Here is a 26,846-nt window from a genome sequence, read left to right as displayed (position 1 = left end):
ATTAGTTTAGAATGTGTTAATCTCTTAGTTTGAGTTTTATTTAGTATTGAGCATAACTGAGTGTATGAATTTTGTATTGTGTTTTAGATATTCCAATAAACATGTCATATTTACCTAAACCTGAGTCATGCCTGATTACGATTCCAAATAACCACTTATAAAAAATAGAACCTATTTTGGCAGGAAGGATTTAGAGAGTGAATATAAATATAGATTTAGGTCACGACTGCAATAATCTGAATCTATATGGCAGTTTAAGTAAGATATTGTGTAAGTAATCTTCAGACTCTAGTATTGTCTCCCTGAGCAAGGATCTTTTCTGCTATACGATACTGGCTGGCGCAGCAAAATATAAATTTGCCAGTATCCGAAGAGGAAACAATCCTAGATATAAGAATACGATAAAAGTAAGAGAATAAGAGAATAAATCACAAAAGATAAATATTTAACAATAGAGCAGCCAGTAGGATTTTGATTGTATAAGGTTTTAGGTAAGAAAGGATAGATTTAAGTAAACAACTAATTAAGCATAAATCATATAGAAACATCGATATAACAATGCAAAAAGATCTTTTGATCAGATTTGCCTTTCAAATAGTACTGTTCATCGAAGAATCACTGAAATGGCTGAAAATATAAAACAAACATTGCTATCCGATATACGTAAGAGTCATTATTATGCATTGCAGGTAGACAAATCCACCAACATTACAAATTTTGCAAGTCTTCTAGTGTTCGTTAGGTACGAAAAAAATCAAAAAATTCATGACGACCTTTTATATTGCCAACCCTTGCCAGAACATACAACAGGAGAAGAAATATTCAACAGTATAAATACCTTTATGGATCAAAACAAGCTTGATTGGAAAAGTTGTGTTGGAATAAGCACGGGCGGAGCAAAATCCATGGTCGGATCTAAAAAAGGGATTGTTTCAAGGAGTCAAGCTGTTGACCAGATGCAAAGTCGACACACTGCTGCATACACAGGGAGGCTTTGGCTACACAAATGATGTTTACAGACCTAAGAAAAGTTCTTGATGAAGCTGTAAAAATTATAAATTATATTAAAGGCCATTCTCTAAACGCCAGACTTTTCTGTCAACTTTGCAAAGAAATGGGAAGCAACTATACACAACTGCTTTTCCATACCAATGTTCATTGGCTTTCTCGTGGAAAGTCCTTACTCTTTTATTTGAACTTCGGAATGAACTACAAGTTTTTTTTGATGCATAGTTTGAATTGAAAAAGCATCGAAATAATTGGAAATGGCTCAGTCAATTAGCATACCTGGCAGATATATTTACTGTATTAAATAGTCTTAATTTATCTTTATAAGGCAAGGATATTTCATTTCATGTCCAAGATAAAGTGAACGCCACTTGGAAAAAGCGGGTTGGTAATGGAGAATTTGACGCATTTCCATCTCTTCATGAATTGCTTGCAAGTTCAAATGAACAAATTGATGATGATGTGAAAATAACTATCATGCAGCATTTACAAAGCTTACAAATGAATCTAGAAAAGTATTTCACTGAATTGGACATTAATACTGAGCGGATAAGATACCCTTTCAATATCAACAAATCTATGCCAAAGGGTCTATTGCCAATAGAAGAAGAACAACTTTTAGAACTAGCTTCTGATGGTTTCCTAAAAAATAAATACAACGAGAATATGTTATCATCATTTTGGCCACAAATACAGAATGAATTTCCTGAATTAACAGATAAAACTCTATGGTTCATTTTCTATTTCCAAGTTCATATCTGTGCAAAGTTGGATTTTCAGCCCTTGTAGATATTAAGACGAAGAAGAGGAATCACATTATAGATGTCGAACCACATCTGAGATTGAAATTAACAACTATAGAGCCAAATTTTGCTGAAATTTTATCTCACTATAAGCAATTTCACTCCTCTCATTGATGATAAATTATTTCAAGTAAGTAAAAATTTATAATATCTTTATAAAGCTTATTCTATTAAAAATAAATCATTTTTTGTTTACATGTACATCTTAATTCAAATAAAATAGACATTTACAACAAAATATATTTTTTTTTATTTATTATTATTCTGATAAGGGGGTACTTGGTAATAATGAAAATTTAAGAAAGGGTACGACGCAGATATCTGAAGTTTGAGAAACACTGCTCTAACCCATACACGGAACTGATGTGCTATAGGTCTTGTGGCCTTTCGCGTGTGGATCACACACACACATAGATCTCCTTTACTGAGTGAGTTTGTCACCTTCTTGAAATAAATATGTAAGCAGATTGCCGAAACATGATTTCCCTAAAAAAACCATGCCCATCATAAAAAGTACTGCTATTATCAACCCACTTCTGAATCCCAGTTCTCACAAAGTTTTCTAATACCTACAACAACTCCAGACACACAAATTGGCCTATAATTTGTAGCCTTGGTATTATTCCCCCACCCCTCGTGAAGTGGAACAATTTTTCCCACTTTCCATTCCTTTGGGACTCACCCTGTTGTAAGACTCATGTTATAGTTATGCTAAAGGTGCCATTAATTCCCTCAAGATGCAGCAATATACTGTCAAATCCTATTGCCTTGTTAACATCAAGTTTACTTAATTCCTTAAAGTGCAGAATGCATGACAGAGGAGGGAACTGATAGGGAATAAGCTTTCTGCTCATATGTTTCTTTAAAGAGAGAGTGCTGAGGCCTTGTTTCATCATCCAAACTTGAATTGGAATGACTGCTTTTCCTTCCTGTAGATATAAAAGCTACCGTCTCGAGGATAAGGTGGTTAGCCCTATGCCTTCCGGAATGTCCTATGTCTGTAGATATATGTTCATGGGTCAGTTTGCCTGTTCTGAGGGACGTAAAACCTGAGTTTCCAGGTGAAAATATATAAGAGTTGCCCTGTCCTGAAAATACTTCAGGCACAAACTTTGTTTGCTTACACTTGAATAAACAATTAAACAAGAATATAATTTCTTGGCATCTTTAATTTGTAGTATTCTCGATTCCTTTCAAAAACACTATGAACATCTGTTTGAAGACAGTAGTACTGTAGTAAACTATAACTCCTATAACTCTTGGAACATTTAATGCCTTTCCTATACATATCTAAGATGGGCTCAAGAGACCCATTAGAGTAGATAAAGTTATCACAGCATATAAAGAATGATAGACAAGAAAATCACCTGGACCTGATGATCTAAGAATAAAACTTCACTGAGAGGCCTGAGATTTTATTCTTCCCATTCTAGTTAAATCTTTAATTCTTTTCTCTCTATGGGTCACATACCAAGTGAATCAATAGTAAGCCATACTGTCCTTCAAAAACCTAACAGATATCATACCTTGATCATAGCTGGAGGCCAATTTCTCTATCTACTCACTACAAGTTTTTTTTTTCTTTTTTTTTTTTTCTGAATATCAACAACAAATCTTGATGTGTGAGTACCTGGGATCCATTACTAATGTGAAGAGTTGCTGTTCAGAAGCAGATTAGAAATTGAAAAGACAACAGTCAGCGACTTGTCTAAAATCTGGAAGGATAGATCTATCTCCACAGGAACAAAGTTAAGGATTTTTGATGCAGTCGTTTTTCTAACAGCAACTTTATGAATGTGAGACTTGGAACCTAAAGGTCAGATTAGAAAAGAATAGCTGCTTTTGAGATGTGGTGTTACAGAAGGCTGTTGAGGATATTGTATACTGAAAGGTGTACAAATGAATGGGTGTTAGAAAAGATCAGTAGAACTTTAAGGCTGCTTAAAGATATTGAGAGATGAAAGTTAAAATATTTTGGACAGATTGAAAGGATGGAAAGAGAACTTCTCAGAACAGTAATAGAAGGAAAAGTTCCTGGAAAAAGATGAAGGGGTAGACCATCAATGAGATGGATGGATGTTGTGTGTGTGTGTATGAAATGACTAATCTGCAGAGAGAGTTGAAGCCTCCAGAAAAGCATACAATAGGACTACATGGTGAGAACTGGTGTGGATGGTCACTGAACAGAAGAAGAACAACAAGGAGTGGACGAAGAACTGCTATTCGTCATTAAAGAAGTCTATACCAATACAACTACCCACCTCTTAGTCAATAGTTTCCTATCATACTCAGTCAAAATTCAGAACAAAATTAAAAAAAAAAAAAAAACGGGAGTCCAGCAAGGTTGTTCTCTTAGTCCAGTGTTCTTTGCATTGATTCTAGAACCTTTTTTGCAGGAAGTTGATAATTCATATTCTATGCGAGGGATAACAGCTCCCTCCACTAGGAAGGAAAATAAAGTATCAGCATAAGCAGATAATGTAGTACGTACTTTGAAGGATAACAACTTAATATACATCTTTTTTGGAAGATGGATTTTGGAATCATTCCGTTTGGACTAACCCTTAGAGAGATAGAGAACCTCTCACCATACTTGGAATTCCTTTCTCCTACTGTTCAATATTACCAGTTCAAGAACTTATACACAAAAATATTGAAACCTCAGAAAACTTGAGTTTTGTCTCTGGGATTTTTATATTTAGACAGAAGTATCTAGGAGATACCATTTTGACCAGGTGGTGTATGCCACCCACATTATGCAATATTCATCAGGGCGAAATTCTATCTATTTTTATTATGAGAGATTTGTGACATGGATCCATCCTATTAGTTCACTATGGACTTATGGTTAACTACAGGCATGATTGGAAAGAATCACAGGTAAAGGCAGCCATATCAAGGCAGTTAACTTAGATAATGCTAACCACTTGGGTACCAGTCATCTCTGGATTTCAATTTTTGGTATTTTGGTTGTCCAGCTAAATGGGACTGGTGATAAAGGAAAAATGGATAACATTTGGCTACATGAAGATATAAAGGAGCCAAAAGTTTTTTTTTATGACTCTCCTACTATCCATCTGTCTTTCCTTTCTACTAATACTGTCAGGTCCTCTTGCACTCCTACACTACTCTAGGCCTATGATGAACACTTCCCTTTTCTTTTTACCAAGATTAAAACAGATTTGGATAGTGACTTTACCCTTAGGGCACAGCAATATCTACATCTGAAAGGAAGTGTGCTTGCATTATGGGATTTTAAGGCAACTGATGTGAGGAGAACAGTCTCTACATATAAGTAGATGCTCATGAAGATATTTCGCATGAAAACTTTGTTTGTTTATGCTCGGATAAAGATTAGATTTTTTTAATATTCTTTTTTCTGAAGTAAAATGAACTTTATTAACAAGGTGAAAAAACTTCCCAGTTCATAAGATAACTGAGCTCCACTATCTCTTCCTGTAACTTAGCTCACTTCAATCAACCAATTCCAATATTCACATGTTCTGTCATCAACATTTCTTTTCTGAAAAGGGAGAAAGCATCAAAAATAATTTTCATCCCCCCCATACAAACAAACACACACACACACACACACACACACACACACACACACACACACACACACACACACACACACACACACACACACACACACACACACACACACACACAAAAGGAAATGCTAGTTAGAGGAATGGCTGGATAAGAATAGGAATATGATACTCCCCTGTAGAGTATCATATTCCTATTCAGGAATGGCTCGAGAGGAATATGATACTCTACAGGGGAACAGGCATGGCTTTGTAAAAAGTAGATCCTACCATAATAATTTACTCACATTTTATATAGTGACAGCAGAATTAAATAAAGGAAATGGCTATACTATGATACTGTGAGTCCTGTCAAGGTATTTAACCTAATACTGTATGGAAAACTATTACATAAATGAAGCAAATGGGAATGAATATGAAACTGGTGGCTTGGATAGGAACTGACAGTCAGCCAGAAGTAGTATATATAGTGGAGAGAAATCTAAGAAAATGAGGGTGACTAGTCTAAGACTCTGTACTAAGGCTACTTTAATTTGTATATTAATGATATAGGAAATGATTTTAGGTGGAGATATTCAGTTGTTTGCTGATAATACAAAACAAGGAACGGCAATTGTTGATAAAGATAATGTAGATATCCTACAGGATGATATAAATAAATCAGCATTGTGGGTGAAGCATAATGAATATCAATTTAATGTTGCAAAATGTAAGATTATGCACTTGTGGATGAAAAATTATGTACTATGCCACATCGATGGTAATGGAGAAACTGATTAGGCAATTGATTAGGTTAGGGTGCGTGTGTGTGGGGGGGGGGGTAATGATGAGTAGAGTTGAAGTTCAGAAAGCATATTGCGATTTCAGATGGCAATTGTTCAGGAAATATACAAAATCTTCAAGGTCTTTCTGGGTATTTTTCCGAATGAAATGGGCTCCTATCACCTTATATATGGAAAAATATGAAGAAATAGCTATAGCACAGGCAACCTTAAAACCATATTTGGTGGAGATATGTCAATGTTATCCTTATCATTTGGAAACATACCCACAAACACCTTGAAGATTTTGAAAATTTCATGAATAATCGGCATCTGGAAATCAAATCCACATTATTAGTAGAACAAAAACTACCATTTCCAGACATCCTTATCAATAAAAACAATATTGGAGGATTATTAATGGAAGCCTACAGGAAAGATATCTGCACAAGCAGGAACCTATAGGCATGCCTGTTACATCACCCTCAACAAAACTTAGGTATCATTAAAACCTTAAAAAAAAAGAACTTTAAATATACTAAAAATGATGAAATTAAAACAAAATATGAAATCTTATTGAAATCGGTTCCTCCAAAGTGGCTCCTCAAGAAAGATACTAAAGAAACTTTTATTTTCTGGTGAACCATCCTGTGATAACCTAGAAATTAATTACTAAGACAAGAATATCTGTACCATATTTTGGCAAATGTACATCAATAAAAAGAGCACAAATATTAAAATTAGTCAACATCAGAACAGTCTTCAAACCAGTTAATTTCTTATGAAGTTTTCTACATTTCCCTAAAGACAAAGTTCCATTTTATAAACATCCTGGTATATACAAGATTCCATGTTCTTGTCAAACAATGTACATAGGTCAAGCTGGGATAAGTTTTGAATCCATAATAATAATAATAATAATAAAAAAAAAAAAAAAAACATGTAAGCCATGCTGAAAACAATAGGGAAGAAAAAAGTGCACTCATGGTGCACATCCTGAAAGAACATCACACAGTAAATTGGCAAGCTTCAAGACCTCTCCTAGGCCAGCAATCACATACTGAGTTTATGCAACAATGTAGAGATGCACATAATGTGCCTAGTGATACAAGTGATTAAACTATCATTCCAGTCTCTTCAATTTATAGAAATAGTGACTGTTGCAAAATATTTAGCTTTTTGTCAGTTTTTTACTTAAATAACCTCCCAAAAAAGCTGTCAGTCATATAGACAGTGAAACATATCAAGGAAATACATCTAGTGCTAATTAACATCTACAAGTTAAAACCTGGATATTTATTATTCATGCAATTTACTCATAGTGAATTACTTAAAAAAAAAAAAAAAAAAAAAGAGGTTTTGCATGTATAACGATTAGTGCAGGTGTCTCCTAATGAGTCTTCTGACTCCATGTAGATACTCATATAAATATAAAATTGACACCAGTTAGATTGCAATGAGAACACATATCTTCTTCTTCTTCAACCTACAGTCAGCAAGAGGTGTTTGGGGGAGTTGAGTAAACTAGATGTAAATAAGGCTGTGGGACTTAATAATATATCACTGCGTATTCTGAAGGAATGTGCCGTGGAGTTGACACCTGCCTTGACATATTTTTTTAATACGAGTCTTGCACTTGGTCAAGTTCCTAAGGGGTGAAAGGAGGGCAAGATTGTACCACTTCATAAAGGAGGTGATCGAACTCAAGCATCAAACTATAGGCATGTTGAAAGTTTATTTTTCACTTGGTTAGACTATAGTAAATTTCGTTTAATCCTTTATCCAAGTGTGAGCAAACAAAGTTTGTGCCTGAAAGTATCTTCAGGACTAGGGTAAGGTGGTACAACACCGGCAACTCGTTGCAAAGGTGGAGCAAGCTAACATCACTCCTATCTCAGTATCTCCCATAATGCAAAACACATCTCCTTACGGATATGTCTAATGTTATGCATTAAGGGAAGGGCCACTATTCAGACTACTTTCAACCTTTATTGAGGTCTCTTTAGTGGGAGCCAGGCCCAAGTGGAGATACCAGGCAGAAGCATTAGCAAGGTCATCTCTGCCTATAGGTCGAAACTAGTCAGTTTCGACTAAACTGGGTAGTGGCCCTTCCTTAATGCATAACATTATACATATCCGCAAGGAGATGTGCTTTGCATTACGGGAGATACTGAGATAGGAGAGATGTTAGCTTGCTCCACCTTTGCAACGAGTTTCCCAGTGTTGTACCACCTTACCCCAGTCTTAAAGATACTTTCAGATGCAAACTTTGTTTGCTCACACTTGGATAAAGGACTAAACTAAATTTATTATAAACAATAGGCCTATCTGTGTGTCAGGTGTTGTGGTTAAGTTGTTGGAGAAGCTTGTGAGAACTAGGATCCAGAGTTGGGTTGACAACAATGGTATTATCTTTAATGGACAGCATGGATTTGCTAAAGGGAGGTCATGTTTTAGTAATCTTCTTACTTATAACAATAAAGTGACTGCTTCCTTGGACAGAGGAGAAGGATACACAGTAACATACTTGGATTTTGCAAAGGCTTTTGATAGAGTACCTTATGATAAGTTGACAGTCAAACAAGAGCAGATGGGGTTGGATATAAGATTAGTGCATTGGATTGGAGACTGGCTATCTGATAGGTATCAACAAGTTGTGTATGAGGGTGCAATATCCAGGAAAAGGAAAATCACTAGAGGAGTGCCTCAGGGTTTGTTTTAGGGCCATTACTATTTAACTTGTATATTAATGATATTGGCGAAGATTTGGATGGAGATATTCAGTTGTTTGCAGATGATGCAAAGATGTGATGAACCATAAAGAGCAGTGAGGATGTTGTGGCCTTACAAGAAGACTTGAATAAATTGAGTGATTGGGCATGAAAATGGGGATGCGAGTTCAATGTTGCAAAATGTAAGGTTTTAAAATTTGGAAAACAAAGATGGGATGCAGAATTTATGCTTGGTGAGGATATATTGTTGGAGGTAAAGGAAATAAGAGATCTGAGGGTGATAGTGAATAAGGATCTAAAGTTTAGGGGACACGTTGCCAAAATTGTGAAGACAACACAAAGGCTTCTGGGAATGATGCAGAGAACACTGATGTGTAGAAGTAGGGAGATACTTGTTCCGTTGTATAAGCCTTTGATTAGGCCACACATGGACTATTGTGCCCAGATTTGGTCACCGGGTTTTCAGAAGGATGAAGAGATGTTGGAAAGGGTCCCAAAGGTGAATTACTAAGGTAGTTTCTGATCTCTGGAATGTCGAGTATGAGGAAAGATTGAGAAGATGTAATTTGCAGAGTCTGGTGGACAGGAGGAAGAGGGGAGATATGATAGAGACCTACAAGTTGGTAAGGGGTTGTTATAGGATCAATGGTGGAGAAGTTCTACAGAGAATAGTGGGAGATCAGAGGAGAACCAGAGGTCGTCCCTGGAAACTGTATAAAGAGGGTGTGAGTAGGGGAGTGAGAGGCAGGTTTTTTTCATGTAGAGTTGTGAATGATTGGAATGCCTTACCTGAGGGTGTGGTGTGTGCAAGGAGTTTGAGTGTGTTTAAGACATGGTATGATGAGATGTGTGTGTGATAAAAGGACCTCCCAGATGAGTCTTTGACTCCATGAGGTCTTGGGGTAATAATAATAACCTTTTGGTTCTGTCCACTGCTGGACGAAGGTCTCCCCCATGGTTTTCCAGACCACTCTGTTTTCTGCCTCTCCCATCCATCTCACTCCTGTAATTTGTTCCAGTTCATCCCTCCACCTTCTTCTCAGTCTTCCTCTTTGTCTTGCTCCATCCACTGGTCTCCACTCTGTTGTTTTTCTAGTCCATCTGCCGTCACTGCATCTGCAACATGGCCAGCCCATCTCCACTTAGCCTGTTTAATGTATTTTACAATATCCATGACACCTGCTTGAAATCTTATCCAGGCATTTGTCTTCCTATCTCTTAATGTTATTTTTAGCATACCTCTCTTCATGCGATGTTGTGTTGTACTCAGCTTTTTGTTTAGGGCTTCTTATGAGAACACACACACATACACATTATATATTTATGAAAAGGATTGCATGGAATTGCATTATTTTTTTCCCCCCACATACAGTTAATAAATATTAGTTATTTCATGATTCAGCTATAAAGCTGGCAGTATTTTTTTTTTCTTTGTTAAGAAAGCAAAGAGCAGGAAAAAAAACTTACCAGAAGGAATGTCATCAGATTGATTAACAGGAATAAGCTCTCCTACAGAGGTATCATCAATAGGTGTTAAAGTAGTCTGTCCCGGCAAACTAAAAAAAAAAAAAAAAATAAATATATATATATATATATATATATATATATACTGTGAAGTTCATAGAAAGACATTTTATTCCTTTGTAAGCAAGTTTCAGTTCAGGATAATCATAATTAATAATCCTTAAACTTTTACGATTTATGAATAATTATGTTATGCACTGATATATTTATTCATGCATTTATTATTATTACCAGGAAGTTTAAAACCTTATTATGGGGGTCTTGATGAGTTGCATGATGCTCTTCAATTTAATTGAAGATCATTATGTCTCACCATCTCTCTCATAGAGTTGGCGATGTTTTCTCTCCTGCTAAAGACAACTGGCAGAACAACACAGAATTTAACTCATGATATGCTGGTCTCAGCCTTAGTTGCTTCAGCCATAACATCAACAAACAGCCAACAGCCAAATAGCCTAAATATCATGAAGAAAGAATCAAAGGATAAACGTATAATATTAACGTATTGTATGGGGACCCATTCATTAGAGTGGTGATGAATAACAAAGTAAACAAAACATGCTTTCCTGGTGGAAATTGAAACAACTGATATTTTGCAGAGAAGGAAAGAACAGTCATCAGAATTAGTGGTAGTTGTGGGTATGAATGACTTAGATGATGAAACGAGGAATGTCGATAGAGACTTGAGGAAGATGTCGTGGAGATAAAAAAAAAAAAAATAGTGTTATTGGGAAACCTGTTATTGTGTTGCCCAGATATCATAACAGTGAGTTGAAAATAAGAGTAGCAATAAGAAACAGAAGGATGGTTGAGTTGTGTGAGACAAAGGGAAGGTTCAGTTTGTAAATCTGTGGAGTGAATTTTAAGGCTGATGAATTGCATTTAAATGGAAATGGCATTAGACATTTAGAGAAGTTACTGCTAATTGAGAAGGCATTGGACCAAGAAGTTAGTATAGCTAATGATCAAAGGGTGATTATAAATCAGGAATAGCACAAGAGCTTGCAAGAGAGGAGGGAGAGGGATGCAATGATGAAGATGTGATAGTAGAAGGAGATGGAATGCATAAAAGAAGACATAAGTATGAAAGTAATCAGAGTCAGGATCAGGGAAACTGGAGTAGTCAGACTGAAGAGAGAGAGATGTGGTACTTGAGGTGTGACTAACTGTATCAAGTCATAAACTCTGTGCCCATATTCTTTATACTTCTTGCATTGGTAATATAAGCACAATAACTTTTCCCTGGCCCCCTTTCCACAATTCCTCACCTCATCATTCAAGTTCTTTCACTCTGTTGCTCACATTAAGGCCATTCCTCAATCATTATTCTGTCTTCTATCATCATTTACCTCACACTTACATCTTTCTCCAGGTAGTTTACACTCAGAGTCCTGCAACTGAATTTTTGTTTTCCCAACTGGCTATATGCTCTCCTCTCATCAGCAAATTGTACAATTGTTAGCAAGGGTGCTAAGACCAGATTTCCCCTATTCATCACCCAAAGAATCACCACTAAATTCACCTAATCTGGTTGGAGAGGGGAAGTTTTCCTTTTTAAGACATTTAATGAGGATTTTTTTCTTTGTAAAAAAAAATCCTCATTAAAAAAGTGTAAGTAGAGTCTGTTCTCCCAGATGTAGTGCAGTTCCTGAGGATAAAATATGGAAATAAAACTTTTTTTTTTGTCCATCAGCCTTTTTACTACCTCCCTCCTTCACAATAAGATGATTTCATTGCATCACATCTATTGCATCCACAGAAAAAGATTATTTTCAAAAATGTCCTATTAACATTTCAAGCTTACATAATTAAAAATCTTATGTGAATTTTCATCAAGTCAAAAGCTTCTTGTACAGTTTGACTATAAAATTTTTACTTAGTGCAGACAGCATTTCTTCAACTGTTCTGAAGGTTTATTAGAGTCAATTTCTGTTCAACCTATTCCTAAGGTGAAATCTTCATAACTAAATTAGTATCCAACTGCTCTCACTTTAATTCTTTCTAAATAATGGAGACATTCATTAATAGTGAATGTCTCCGGTGAAAAGGTGAAAAAAAAAATGGTGAAAAGATTTTCATAGTCTACGTTGCAACTAATGCTCTGTGGTAGCTAGAAATTTCTCAGCTAATGAACAAAAGCCAGTGTTGATTCCAGCAGTCAAATAATGTTCAATCTTCTAGCCTATGTTACCGACCTTTAGACAAACATCACGTAAACATTTAGAGAAAATCAAGTGATTGCTCTTGATACATCTAGAATATTTGATCATTAAAGTCTAGTTTCTAACATTTGCATCTGGGTTGAAGACTTTCTATTAGTGCTTTAGAGCCTTCATAGCCCAGTTGGTTTTGATGGAGTAACTTGGCTGGAAAAATCTGGGGGTCTAATCCTGTCTAAAACCAAAAAAAAAAATTGGATTTTTTGTTCCTCAAAACAGGCAAATGTCCTGCAAACATACATAACTACAGATGTGGAACATTACTGGGCAAACTTCCATTTGTTCTATAATAATTCCTTAATAAAGTAGAACTGCAATCCCACCAACCACTAGGTTGCACGAGAGATTTATTTCACTCTTTGTTCCAGGTATTATTTCTGAACAATTATTAACTCTATATAAAATACAAATTCATTCAGTAATTGAATACTGTTTATGTACTACGTGGTCAACCTATATACTCTCTAAAAATCTTTGATTCAGTATGGAAGAAAGCAACAAAGGTTGTGTAATCACTTTTCTGCCACCAGGGTGTGATTATAGGTTTTTATTTATTTATTTCTTCCAGGCAAACAAAGGTTACAACACACCAAAACCGTGTGCTGTAGGCAGGAATCAGGAGTGGAAAACATACTGATATTCATCTTGAATAACTAAAAGGTAGTGCAGTTGTTAGATGATCTACAGACACAGGACACTATGGGAGGCATAGGGCTAACCACTCCTTATCCTTGAGTTACAGTTGAGAGGTCCAAGAATAGCTGGAAGGTCATGGGTGCTTAAGTGCTTGTTAGAACCAATGATGGATGGATGGAGTGTAGTTGTTAGAGTACACTTTGTGAGGAAGGCTGTTGCATCAAACAGAGACATGAATGAAAGAGAATAAGGAGAAGCAAGTTCTATGGGGCTATAGTCAGATCATAAAATAATGTAGAGCAGCCAATGCTCATGTTTTAACAGGCTAAGTAGAAAGCAAATGAATGATGGATGTTAGTTCAGTGGAATAGCATCCATGGAATCTTGTAGAAAAGGTAATGCAAGGTAATGAAAATGTGATTTACACAAATGGCACTGAAAAACTAATTGAAGATATGAAAACAGAGTTGGAAAAAATGATGCAAGAGATTAAATGGATGAAGAATGAACTGAAGAGAATTGTGGATTTGAATGGGAATGTGAAGAAGAATAATATGTAAGATCTGAAAGAAATATCAAATGATTTGAGAGTGGTAATGTAGAGACATTCAATGATGAGAGGTGTGGTGAGCGAAAAGGTGCACAAGGTATGTTTTCCAGGAGGTAGAATGAACAGGATGGTTGAAGCATTGGATAAGAGGAGAATGTGAGCAAAAGAGTTGGTAGTGGTAGTTGGCATGAATGATTTGACTGGTGACAAGAAGAATGTAAGTAGGGATGTCATGAATTGTTAAGGAGAGTGAAAGATAACAGTATGGTAGTTAAGGTAATCAGCATGTTCCCCAGGTATGATAATGATGAGTAGAGAAGGTGAGCAAAGATTATAAATGCATGCTATCATAGTTGTGCAAGGAGAAAGGAGTTCATTTTGTAAATGTCTGGGATGAGTTTGAGGGACAGATAGACTGGGATAAAAGAGATAGGCTACATTTTAATGGATTTGGAGTGAGTGGAGAAACTGTTGCTTCAAGAGAATGACTGAAGTGAATGTAAGACCTGAGGAAGCAAGAGGTGTTATGGAAGATCAGGAGAGTAAGATAGACAAGTTTGTGAATGAAGAGAATGAGAGAGAGAAGGAATGCAGAGTGGACAAGGATATGGGGGAGATCAGGGTGGACAGCGCATGAAAAGTGTATATGATTTCAGAAGTAGATGTGTGAGTGCACAAGAAAAGATTAAGATAGTCAAAGATATAGGGATGACATTTATGTCTGAGGAGGGGGGGGGGTGTAATATCAGTGATGATACATAGGAATAGACAGGAAGGAGTGTGGAGGAGTCATATCTGAGAAGTGGGACTTGTTACAGAAATGAGCTAGTGTGTATGTTGACTGCTGAAAGGGCTATATATGGAACTATAAGGCAAGTGATTATGGCAACCTCAGAAGGTGGCTTGCAGCAATAGCATGGAATGAAGAATTGGATGGGAAGGAAATCAATGCTGCTTGGTCTCTACTCAGAAAGTATCTGGCAGATGCAATGACTGAGTGTATTCCAAAGGTCAAGAAATTATATAAGATAGGTGTAAAATGGATGACTGAAGAAGTAAAGCATGCAATCTGAAGAAAAAGGCATTGTGGAGGCAGCATAAGATGAGTGGAGATAACCACTTACATGAGGAGTACAAAAAAGCAAGCAATGAAGATGACATCTCTTGGTAAGGGTAGCAAAAATGCAATATGAACAGCAGTCAGTAAACAAGCTGAAAGAAACCCTGGGAGATTTTTTGATATGTAGCCAGTAGAATGAAGAATGATTATGGAAGGATGATATTGGTCAGTAATAATGGGAGAATGATAATAGAAACGATAAATGAGCAGTTCAATAAAGTATTGCATCCTTGTGATTGTAACTTAATGCAGAACTTGAGAGCAGTGGGGATGGGGAGGAGTGAGGGGGACCAATGATGGTGAGTGAGCATGAGGTGTATGAGGAATTGAGTAAACTTTATGTCAATAAGGCAATGGACCTTGATGATATATTACTACATGTCTCGAGGGAATTTTTCAGTGAGTTATCAACAGTTTAATTGACATTTTGAACATGATTCTTAGATTGGACCAAGTTCCAAAGAAGTGAAAGATGGCAAAATTGTTCTGCTTCATAAAGGGGGTGATAAGACTAATGTCTTATTATTACAGGCAAATCTGCTCGTCTGGAGTTGTGATCAAGGTGATGGAGAAGCTAGCGAGGATAAGGATTCAGAACTGGGTGGACAGAAATAGAATTATCTTAAATGAACAGAATGGTTTTGCTAAAGGAAGATCATGTTTAAGCAATCTGCTTACTTATTATAACAAGGTGAGAAGTACATTGGACAAGGGATGCATATACAGTAGTATATTTAGATTTTGCAAAGGCTTTCGATAGATTGCCGCATGACAAACTAGTCATTAAATTGGAACAGATGGAGTTGGATAGTAGATTAGTGTGTTGGATTGAAGGCTGTCCAATAGGTATCAGCATGTTGTGTATGGAGCAGTGATACCCCCAGAAGAGGAAAGTCACTAGTGGCATGCCCCAGGGGTTTGTTTTGGGGACACTGTTGTTTAATTTGTATGTAAATGACATTGGAAAGGCCTTAAATGGTGATACACAGTTGTTCTCAGATGATGCAAAGTTGGGAGCATTATGAAAAGCAGAGCAGATTATTATTATTATTATTATTATTAAACAAGACCTCATGGAGTCAAAGACTCATCTAGGAGGTCCTTTTATCTTACACACACATCTCATCATACCGTGTCTTAAACACATTCAAACTACTTGCAGACACCACGCTCTCAGGCAAGGCATTCCAATCACTCACAACTCTGCACGAAAAAAACCTGCCTCTCACTCCCTTACTCACACCCTCCTTATACAGTTTCCAGGGATGACCTCTGGTTCTCCCCTGATCTCCCACTATTCTCTGTAGAACGTCTCCACCATTGATCCTATAACAACCCCTTACCAACTTGTAGGTCTCTATCATATCTCCCCTCTTCCTTCTCTCCACGAGACTCTGCAAATTACATCTTTTCAATCTTTCCTCATACTCAACATTCCAGAGGTCAGAAACTACCTTAGTCAGTCGCCTTTGGACCCTTTACAACATCTCTTCATCCTTCTGAAAACCCGGTGACCAAATCTGGGCACAATAGTCCAAGTGTGGCCTAATCAAAGCCTTATACATTGGAACAAGTATCTCCCTACTTCTACATGTCAGTGTCCTCCGCATCATTCCCAGAAGTCTTTGTGTTGTCTTCACAATTTTGGCGATGTGTCCCCTAAATTTTAGATCCTTATCCACTATCACCCCCAGATCTCTTATTTCCTCTACTTCCAACAATATATTCTCACCAAGCATAAATTCAGCATCCCATCTTTGTTTTCCAAATTTTAAAACTTTACATTTTGCAACATTGAACTCACATCCCCATTTGCTTACCCAATCACTTAATTTATTCAAGTCTTCTTGCAAGGCCACAACATCTTCACTACTCTTTATGGTTCGTCCCAACTTTGCATCATCTGCAAACAACTGAATATCTCCATCCAAATCTTCACCAATATCATTAATATATAAGTTAAATAGTAATGGCCCTAAAACAGACCCCTGAGGCACTCCACTAGTGACTTTCCTTTTCCTGGATATTGCACCCCCATACACAACTTGTTGATACCTATCAGATAGCCAGTCTCCAATCCAATGCACTAATCTAATATCCAACCCCATCTGCTCTAGTTTGACTGTCAACTTATCATGAGGTACTCTATCAAAAGCCTTTGCGAAATCCAAGTATATTACTGTGTATCCTTCTCCTCTGTCCAAGGAAGCAGTCACTTTATTGTAATAAGTAAGCAGATTACTAAAACATGACCTCCCTTTAGCAAGTCCATGCTGTCCATCAAAGATTATACCATTGTTGTCAACCCAACTCTGGATCCTAGTTCTCACAAGCTTCTCCAACAACTTAACCACAACACCTGACACACAGATAGGCCTATAGTTTGATGCTTGAGTTCGATCACCTCCTTTATGAAGTGGCACAATCTTGCCCTCCTTCCACTCTTTAGGAACTTGACCAAGTGCAAGACTCGTATTAAAAAAATATGTCAAGGCAGGTGTCAACTCTCTGGAACACTCCTTCAGAATACGTGGTGATATATTATCAAGTCCCACAGCCTTATTTACATCTAGTTTACTCAACTCCCCAAACACCTCTTGCTCACTTACAGTCAGTCTCTCCTCCCCATCATCAACTGCTCTTAATCTCTCCATGAAGTCACATTCACAAGATTGAAAGATCTTTATGAATTGCTCATTAAGTATCTCCACAACACATTCTGCAACAGCTGTCTTTATACCATTTCCTCCAATCAATGTCATCCTTCCATAATCATTCTTTCTTTTGCTGGCTACATATCGAAAGAACTCCCTAGGATTCTTTTTGGCTTCATTAGCTAACTGCTGTTCATACCTCTCTTTAGCTACTCTCACCAACCAAGTCACCCTCCTTGCCTGGTCTTTGTAGACCTCATGAAATTGGTTACTTCCACTTCTCTTATGCTGTCTCCACAATGCCTTTTTTTTCTGTATTGCATGCTTAATCTCTTTATTCATCCATCTCACACCTACCTTATTTAACCTTCTCACCCGTGGTATACATTTAGACATTGCATCTACTAAACAGTTTTTGAAAATCCCCCAAGCTGCATTGATCTCTTTTCCAGCTAACTCCTCATTCCATGCTACACCTGCAAGCTATCTCCTGAGCTCTTCATAAGTCAAGGTATGATGAGCTGTCAGAATGGGACATCACGTGATGAGTCTCTTGACTCAATGGAGGTCTAATAATAATAAAGACATAAGGTAGAGAGTCATTGTTTGTGATACCAGTTGAAGCTAGTCAGCGAGATACAAATCACTCATTAGGTGAAATGCCTTCTATGCTCAGATGAAACAAGATGAAACATAGTGTGTTAAATGAAAAAGGATGTAATGTTTTTTGGAGCATGAGAAGATATGCATGAGCTATGTTTTTGCACAAAATGCTAAAGGTAAATGTCAGACCAAGAAGAGATAGGGGTCTTGGTTGATGAGCTGGGTGTTATAAAAAGTAATGGAAGATGAAACAGGGATCTCTTTTTTTCAAGAAAAAGGTGCCTCCCTATACAATTTTAAGAATGACAGGACACTGGGCCTTTCAGTGGATAAGTTCTGGATTCAATTCTTGTCACCATGAGAGAAATCTTTGTGGACTTTTTCAACTAAAGGTATGTTAGCCAACCTCATACAGAGATAGCAGGCTTTTTTCCCTCCTGGAACTTGGGTTTATCACCCAGCACACAAGCAAATCATCCAGGGAACTCACAAATGGTTCATAGATGGCATGTTGGTAGTAAGTGCTGTTGTGTGTAGATAAAGTTTGTGTAGAGTGCCAACCTGTGATAAGTCCTTGGAGGTGATACATTACAATAATAACAAAGATAGAACTGTACATACAGTATGTTGATAGTATTAAGGTAAATCATTTATCCTTTTCTCACTGAAGAATGTATGAAGATCATTTCCAAGAAAATTCATCAAAAACAATTAATTGAAAGAAAAATCTTCAAAAGACAAACTTACTGAACAGCAATTTTTTGAAAGAACTGCAACTCAAAGAATCACAGTTCTTTGAAAGACAATTCATTGAATACACAATTTAATAAGTAGCAAGTAATCAAACAACAATTCATCATAAATCAATTCACCTACCATTTGAAATGAATTTCTTTTCAGAATTCACCCACATACTTATTTTCTTGCAAAATGTTGTTTTAATGTTCTTGTTATAATTGCATTCTCAAAGATGCAGAGAAAATTTTTAGACTAAGAAACTTTCGAACTAGAGAAATTTTTAGAACATTTTTAGACTAAGATGCAGAGAACATGATTAAAAATAAAGGATTTTAATAATTATTTTGTTCTATTTAAGAATATTATTCTGCAACATGTACATACTTCAGAGTGAGACTGGTATTTCATGTCTTAGTAACGGCTATATTTTAACTTTCACAAATAGTCAATTCTTGTGAAATTGAACGCAAGGAGTACTCATGTAAAAAGTAGTATTTAATAAAGTCGTGTGGAAAACATTCTTTACTTATTACGCAATCCATTAGATTTTCTTTCTTATAAAAATCCAAATGACTTGATACTAGTAATCATAAAGCCTACCAATTTGTCATTTTTGTTTATTTTTATACAACCTGCTCTTATATGATCAGTCAATTTTTATAATATCACACTACTTCATTTCAGCATTAGTAGTAAAGCTGAAATGATGCTGATGATCATTATTGCCAAATTCCTAATTTGTATTGTTGGGGAAGGGGAGTAGGATATCATAATAGTACGACAAGAGAAATTTACTATGAATAACAATAATTTACTATGAATTTACTATGAATAACAATTGGAGAGAGAGAGAATTTAGGGAGTATGAGTCAGAGGTATGGGGGTGCTAGAAGAGGAGAGAATGGAAACAGTAGAAGAGAGGGAATGAGAGAGAGGTATGGTAATGCTAGCAGACGAGAGGATGGAAACAGTAGGAGAGACGGAATGAGAGAGAGATATGGAAGTGCTAGAAGTGGAGAAAATGGAAACAGTAGGAGAGAGGGAATGAGAGAGATGTATGGGAGTGCTAGAAGAGGAGAGAATGGAAACAGTAGAAGAGAGAGGTATGGGAATGAAAGAAGAGGAGAGAATGGAAACAATAGGAGCGAGGGAATGGTAAGAGGTATAATGTATGGCGACTCAATGATCCGTGGTGTTCAAGATAGGATGCGGAGTGTTTGCCAGGAGGAACAATAGAAAGGGTGGCTATGGCAATTAAGAGAGGTGAAAGGGTGGAAGAGATGATTGTGATGGTAGGAACGAATGACTTGAGTGGCAGTGTAAGTCGGGCAGCGAGAGATATGAGAATTTTGCTTCAGACTGTACGGAAGAAGACAGAGAGAGGAAAAATAGTGTGCGTGTTGCCTAGGTATGATAATGATGAGCTGAGCAGAAGAGCGGTGATATTGAATGGCATAATAGCGAGAATGTGTGACAAGAGAGGACTGGTATATGTGGATGCTTGGAGTGCGTTTGAGGAAAGAGAGGAATTGTATGCGAGAGACCATTTACATTTGAATGAGGAAGGACATAGGCATCTGGAGAGATTGCTGTTCTGAACGAGTCAGTGTGTCCCAGGGAGGATGATAGCAGGGGTGGCCTCTTGTGGGAATGGATACTTGGGAGAAGGGAGACAATGTCAGGTAACACTGAGCCCAGTGGAGTCTAGAAGGGATAATGCTAGATATAGAAAAAATGGCATTTATATGCTTTATACTAATGCCAGGAGTATCCGGAATAAGGGAGAGGAATTGGTGGCGCAGATAGCATCAGCCTGGCCAAAAAGTATTGCGATCACTGAGACGTGGTTGACAGAAGGGGATATAACAACAGGAATAGAAGTCGCTGGGTATAGCATTTTTCATCAGGATAGGAGGGGAAAGCGTGGTGGTGGGGTACTGCTTATGATAAGTGATGACCTATGTCCTCTAAGAGTGGAGAATTTGGAAGGAAGTGAGACAAATGATTTTGAGAGCGTATGGTGTGAGGGAGAGGTAGGCAAGACAGGATATTTAGTGGGATGTTGCTACAGACCCAGGAGCACAGAGGATGGGGACCAGGAGATGTTTAGACAGCTAAGTTTGGCAAGTGCAAGAAGAATGATTGTTATGGGAGATTTTAACTTCAGTAGTATAAATTGGAGAGAGGAAGATGCATGTAGCAATAGGGGAATGGAATTTCTAGAATTCTTGAGGGACAAATGTCTTAGGCAACATTTAACAGAGGGAACAAGAGGTTCAAAAGTTTTGGATTTGGTTATAGCATCAGAAGAGTTGATAATAACTGAGTTGATGTCTCTCCCACCAGTTGGAGAGAGTGACCATATGGTGTTGACTTGGAAAATGAATAGACATGCAGGAGTATCAAAGAGACGGGAACTTATGTGGAATTATAAGGCAGGTGATTATAATAGTCTTAGACGTCAACTTTGGGAAGTTTCATGGAGGCAGGAATTGGAAGGCCGGGATATCAGTAGTGCGTGGGAAATTGTGAAAGAATATTTGTTATCAGCAATGGTAAGTTGTATACCACGAGTGAAGAAGAGGATGCAATTTGGAGTAAAGTGGATGACAAACAATATTAAACAGGAATTGCATGCGAAAAAGAGGCTATGGAAGAGATATAAGGAGATAGGTGAAGTGATGCATGAGGAATATAAGTAACAGGCCAGAAGAGTGACTAGTGTGGTAAGGAAAGCGAAACTGGAATACGAGAGGAGATTGGCCCTAAGATCCAAAGAAAATCCTAGGGAATTTTTTAGCTATGTGGCCAGTAGGAGGAGAAATGACTGTGGAAGAATGATATTGTGGAATAAAAATGGGAATAGAGTGATTGATGCAGAGGACATAGTGGAATTGTTCAATGAACACTTTATTGGAGTATTTCATCCTAGATGAGTCAGTTTTAATGCTAGAGGGATAGGACTGGTTCGAGGTCTGGAGGTACAGGAGGAGAGTGTGTTTCAGATACTGAGTACTCTAGATGTCAGTAAAGCTGTGGGACTGGATGGTATTTCACCACAAGTTTTGAGAGAATGTGCTAGGGAATTGACAGTGCCTTTAACGTGGCTTTTCAATGAAAGTCTGGCTTTGGCAAAGGTGCCCAGGGAATGGAAGGAAGGAAGGTAAGATAGTGCCATTGCATAAGGGTGGTAACAGACTGGAAGTGTCTAATTATAGGCCAGTCTGTGTGTCATCAGTAGTTGTTAAGATCTTGGAGAAAGTAGTGAGGGACCGTATACAGCATTGGCCAGATGAGGGTAATGTTATCTGTGAGAATCAACATGGATTTGTGAAAGGACGCTCTTGTTTTAGCAATATGCTAGCCTTTTATAATAAAGTTTCAAGAACATTAGATGAGGGAAAGGCATATACTGCAATTTTCTTAGACTTGGCGAAGGCATTTGACAGGGTGCCACATGATAAGCTGATATTTAAGTTGCAGCACATGGGTCTGGATGTCAGATTGGTCAACTGGATTCAGGATTGGCTGTCTGATAGGTATCAGAGAGTTGTGTATGGTGGAGCAGTTTCCAGGAGGCAGAGGGTTACAAGTTGGGTCCCACAGGGCTCAGTACTAGGACCTATATTGTTTAACCTTTATATCAATGACATAGCCAGTGGATTGCAGGGGGATATTCAGTTGTTTGCGGATGATGCGAAGCTGGGAAGAATTATTAGTAATAGTGCAGATGTGGTAGCCCTGCAAGAGGATTTAAATAAGCTAGATAGATGGGCAAATGAATGGGGATATCAGTTTAATGCAGCAAAATGTAAGGTCTTGAGGTTTGGGAAACATTGATGGGATGCTGCATACTCTATGGGAGGAGTTACACTGGAGGAAGTAGAGGAGACAAGAGATCTGGGGTTGATGATTGATAGAAACCTGAAGTTTAGGGGACATATTGCAAAGGTGGTGAAGGTAACACAGAGGATTGCTGCTATTATGAGAAGGACACTGACCTGCAGAGATAAGAGGGTTATCATTCCGTTGTATAAGTCTCTGATCAGACCACACTTGGACTATTGTTCTCAGATTTGGTCCCCAGGATTTAAAGGGGATAAATTAACTGTGGAAAGGATACAAAGACGGATGACAAAGATGGTTTCAGGACTGTACAAGGATAGTTATGAGGATCGGCTGAGAGAATGTGGACTGCAGAGTTTGGTGGATAGAAGAAGGAGAGGTGATATGATTGAGACTTTTAAACTGTTGAGAGGTGGTTACAGGGTTGACACTGGGGAGTTCTTTCGCTTGGTTGAACAGCGGGAGGGAGTGATGACAAGAGGCCATCCCTGGAAGTTACGAAAGGAAACTGTGAGCAAGAGGGTAAGGAGTGGTTTCTTTGTGTAGAGGGTGGTTGAGCCGTGGAATGCATTGCCTGATGGAGTGGTGGGAGCGAGAACGGTCAGTGAGTTTAAAGAGTGGTATGATAGACTTTGTGTTTCTCAGGGGGGGACCTCCCCTTGATGAGTCTTTTGACTCCTTGGAGGCCTGAATAATAATAATAATAACTATCAATAACTGATAACAGATTAATATGTTATCAGTCAGGACTCCAATTTTGTTGGATCTCATATTTAGGTCTTGTTTTTCCCCAGCTTTCCATTGCACAATATTCTTCACTTTGTTCCTGGCATATGCTTGCATATGCCAGGAACACTCAATTCCTCTAACTCACATATATCAAGTTTAATTTCCATTTTTTATAGATTGGTACTATGACAGCTTTACTCCAATAATTTGGAATTCAACCATCTGATCAGGCCTTCTGAATGATGCAGGGCAGCTCCTACAAAATTTTTATATCTCCATATTTGAGCCTTACTGGTTGAATATCATCTAGTGTAGATACCTTTCAAGTTTTGGATGACTTTTTGATCACTAGCTTATACATCTAAAAGCATATCCTCTCCTGATTACATTCCTCTTAGATGTTTTCTAAGACTGTGCTTATCACTACTAGGTTCATTCAGACCAGTCAAAGTAATCCCCTTAAAATACTGCTGTGGGAGGTACACAGAGTTACAAAAAAGCATATCAAACTGTGCTTTAAACTCATTCAATGTGTCCAATATTCATATCTGATTCTTTTTACTCTTTTTGTTTCATCCAAAGACAAAACCAGGTGAGATTTTTCTGAGCAACAAATGCAAGATGCTACATTCAGACAATGACGATGATAAGGGAAAAGGAGTACCTATAGTATTCAACACTAAATATGAGGATAATTTTCTTGAATGGCAGGCAGAAAGTAGAACAAATATCAGAAGGAAAACTAGGCAAAAGACTTATACTATGTCTGATTGCCCAGTTTTGGGAAAATCTGGAGAAAACTGCTAGGTTTCTGTTCAAGACATGGACTAATTGTTACTATGTTCTATCATAAAGTTGTGCACAGATTCACATGGAGAGAAGATGCAAGAAATAAGACAAGTCTTATTGACTATGTTTCATGATAGTGATGTGTTAATGCTAGTTCAGGACACCAGACTAGGAAGAGGATTTGAAACGGGAAGTAACCACTAGTTAGTATTACTTTCAACACTTCAAGGAGTCTGAAGACTCATCACTGGAGGTTAAACACTCAAAGACCACAATGACATTGCCTTCACCTTGAACACATTCAGTGTTGGAGTACTCACTACTCACTCTGGCAATGCATTCCACTTTAATAAATTGAGTTTAATTCTTTATCCAAGTGTAAGCAAACAAAGTTTGTGCCTGAAGTATCTTCAGGACTGAGGCAACTCTGGTAAAGGTGGACCAAGCTCTCATCACTCCTTGTCTTAGTATCTCCCATAATGCAAAGCACATCTCCTTGCGAACATGTATAATGCTATGCATTAAGGGAAGGGGTCACTACCCAGACCAGTTTATGACCTTTATTGCGGTCTTGTCCGTGGGAGCCAGACCCAGAAGTTGTGATACTCAGACAGAAGCAATGGATAAATGATTAAAAAAAAAAAAAAACTTTCCACTTGTTCACCACCTGCCAAGCAAGAAAATCTCTTTTAGACCTCTTTACTCACAGAAAAGACCTCTTGTTCTTGCACCATCCATTACTGTATGCAATAATTTCCCAGTATCTATTTGGTAGACTACTCTCACCAGCTTATACATCTCAATCATATCATCCCTCCTCCTCCTATGCACAAAGCTCTGAAGACCACATTCCCTCAATCTGTCCTCATACTCAATATTCCAGGGTCCTGAGACAGTCTAAGTTATTCTAAGTTTATATGACACTCTCCAGCATTTCCCTATCACCAATATAGCCAGGTGACCAGACCTGTGCAGAGAAATCCAAATGATGACCTAATTAACTTCTTACAGAGTGGACCTATCACCTCCTCCTCCATACATACCAGCATTCTTTACATTACAGCAGCAATTTTTTGAGTAACCCTTACAACTTTTGCAATGTATCCTCTCAATTTCAGTTCCCTATCCACCAAGATCCCCAGATCCCTTGTATCCTTTATCTCTTGAAGCAAAGTTCCTCTAATGTGGTAAACCCCATTCCATCTTCTCTGGTCAAAGTGCATAACTTTATACTTAGCAACATTGAAATGACATCTCTATTCTTCAGCCCAAGCATCAACCTATTCAAATGCTCTTGAAACAATAACACATCAGAAATTCCCAACATTGCTTTTCCCAGTTTTGCATCATCAGCAAACAACTGAATGTCTCATTTCAAGCCATGAACTTTATCACTGATATAGAAGTTAAACACTAGTGGTCCCAGAATAGAACCCTGTGCCACTCAACTTGTCAGCTTCTTTTTTTCTTACACAACTTACTGGCTTAGCCTTGTAACTGAGCTATCATATGACTATCTATCCCCATTCTGCCCAATTTCAATAGTAGTTTATAATGTGGCACTTGATAAAAAAAAAAAAGCCCTTGACAAAATTCAAATAAATCACTGCATAAGCATTCCTCACCCCCATTGAATATACTCAATTATAAAGCATAACCTCCTTTTAACACACCCATCTACTCTCTCAAAAGATTTCCATTCTCATCAACTGAGTGTGAAGTTGTGTGAAGCAACTGACTTCTGAATTACAACTGAATCCCCTTTACCTCCCATAACAACCTCTTCAAATCCCTATCCACATTTCTTTTTTTCACCATCTAAGTCATTCAAGCACACACCTGCCACTAATTCTGATGCCTGTTCTTTCCTTCTCTGCAAAGCATCAGTTATTTGTTTCAATGTTCCACCAGGAAAGCATGTTTGGTGCACTTTGCTATTCACCTTACCTCTCGATTAAGTCCCCATACAATGATATATGATAATCCTTTGACTCTTTCTTTATAATACTAACTTCCTCCTCCTCATTCACATCAGCCAACCTCTTATTTAGATGTGAAATCTCATCTTCCAGACACTTCATTTTCATCAAACTCTTGTCTAAGCTCTTTCACTCCATTCCCTTAATTATCATTACTAACACTTCCATCCATTTTTGTTTACTACCAGTGATGTTATCTCTCATTTCAAAATGCTCTACACTATCATTACACTTTTTATATCCATTAATACTTTTGTTCTTTTTGTTCACCCTGATAGCCCACAAATCTTTCATATTTTTCAATGCATACATAAAAAACAATTCTTGCAATGCATCATCAGGATGTCCTCTTAAACGATTCAATGCTGACTTCTAAGGCTGGACTGGTTTTCTTTTCCCTAATGGTTTGTACTTTAAGGCTTGTTTTGGTAATTTTTCTGTTTTCATTCTTTGAACATGTTCCATCCATTTATGTTTATATTTTTTAATTTTTTCTATTACTGATTCTTGGTTTAATTCTTTCATAATTTCTTCATTTCTTTTGTGATCAAATAGGGTATACTTTGCAGTTTTTCTCATAAACTTCATTTCTGCTGTTGTTAAT

At 37.4% G+C, this 26,846-nt stretch overlaps 1 protein-coding gene across 4 annotated transcripts in view; it reads right to left on the bottom strand.

The window, feature by feature from the left end:
- Positions 1 to 26,846, bottom strand: part of LOC150097105 (sorting nexin-29-like) — a 780,446-nt gene that overhangs the window by 370,514 nt on the left and 383,086 nt on the right. For all 4 annotated transcript variants that reach the window (XM_090406852.1, XM_090406853.1, XM_090406854.1 and 1 more), the window contains one exon: positions 10,323 to 10,411. In XM_090406852.1, the coding sequence (XP_090262978.1) occupies positions 10,323 to 10,411 (89 nt within the window). The remainder of the gene's footprint in view (positions 1 to 10,322; positions 10,412 to 26,846) is intronic.

Source organism: Typopeltis vanoorti, chromosome 17, assembly GCF_054136105.1.
Source record: "Typopeltis vanoorti isolate ZY-2024b chromosome 17, IOZ_Tvanoo_1.0, whole genome shotgun sequence".
In the NCBI taxonomy this organism is placed as follows: Eukaryota; Metazoa; Arthropoda; class Arachnida; order Uropygi; family Thelyphonidae; genus Typopeltis; species Typopeltis vanoorti.
This window is presented reverse-complemented; position numbering and strand designations above follow the sequence as displayed.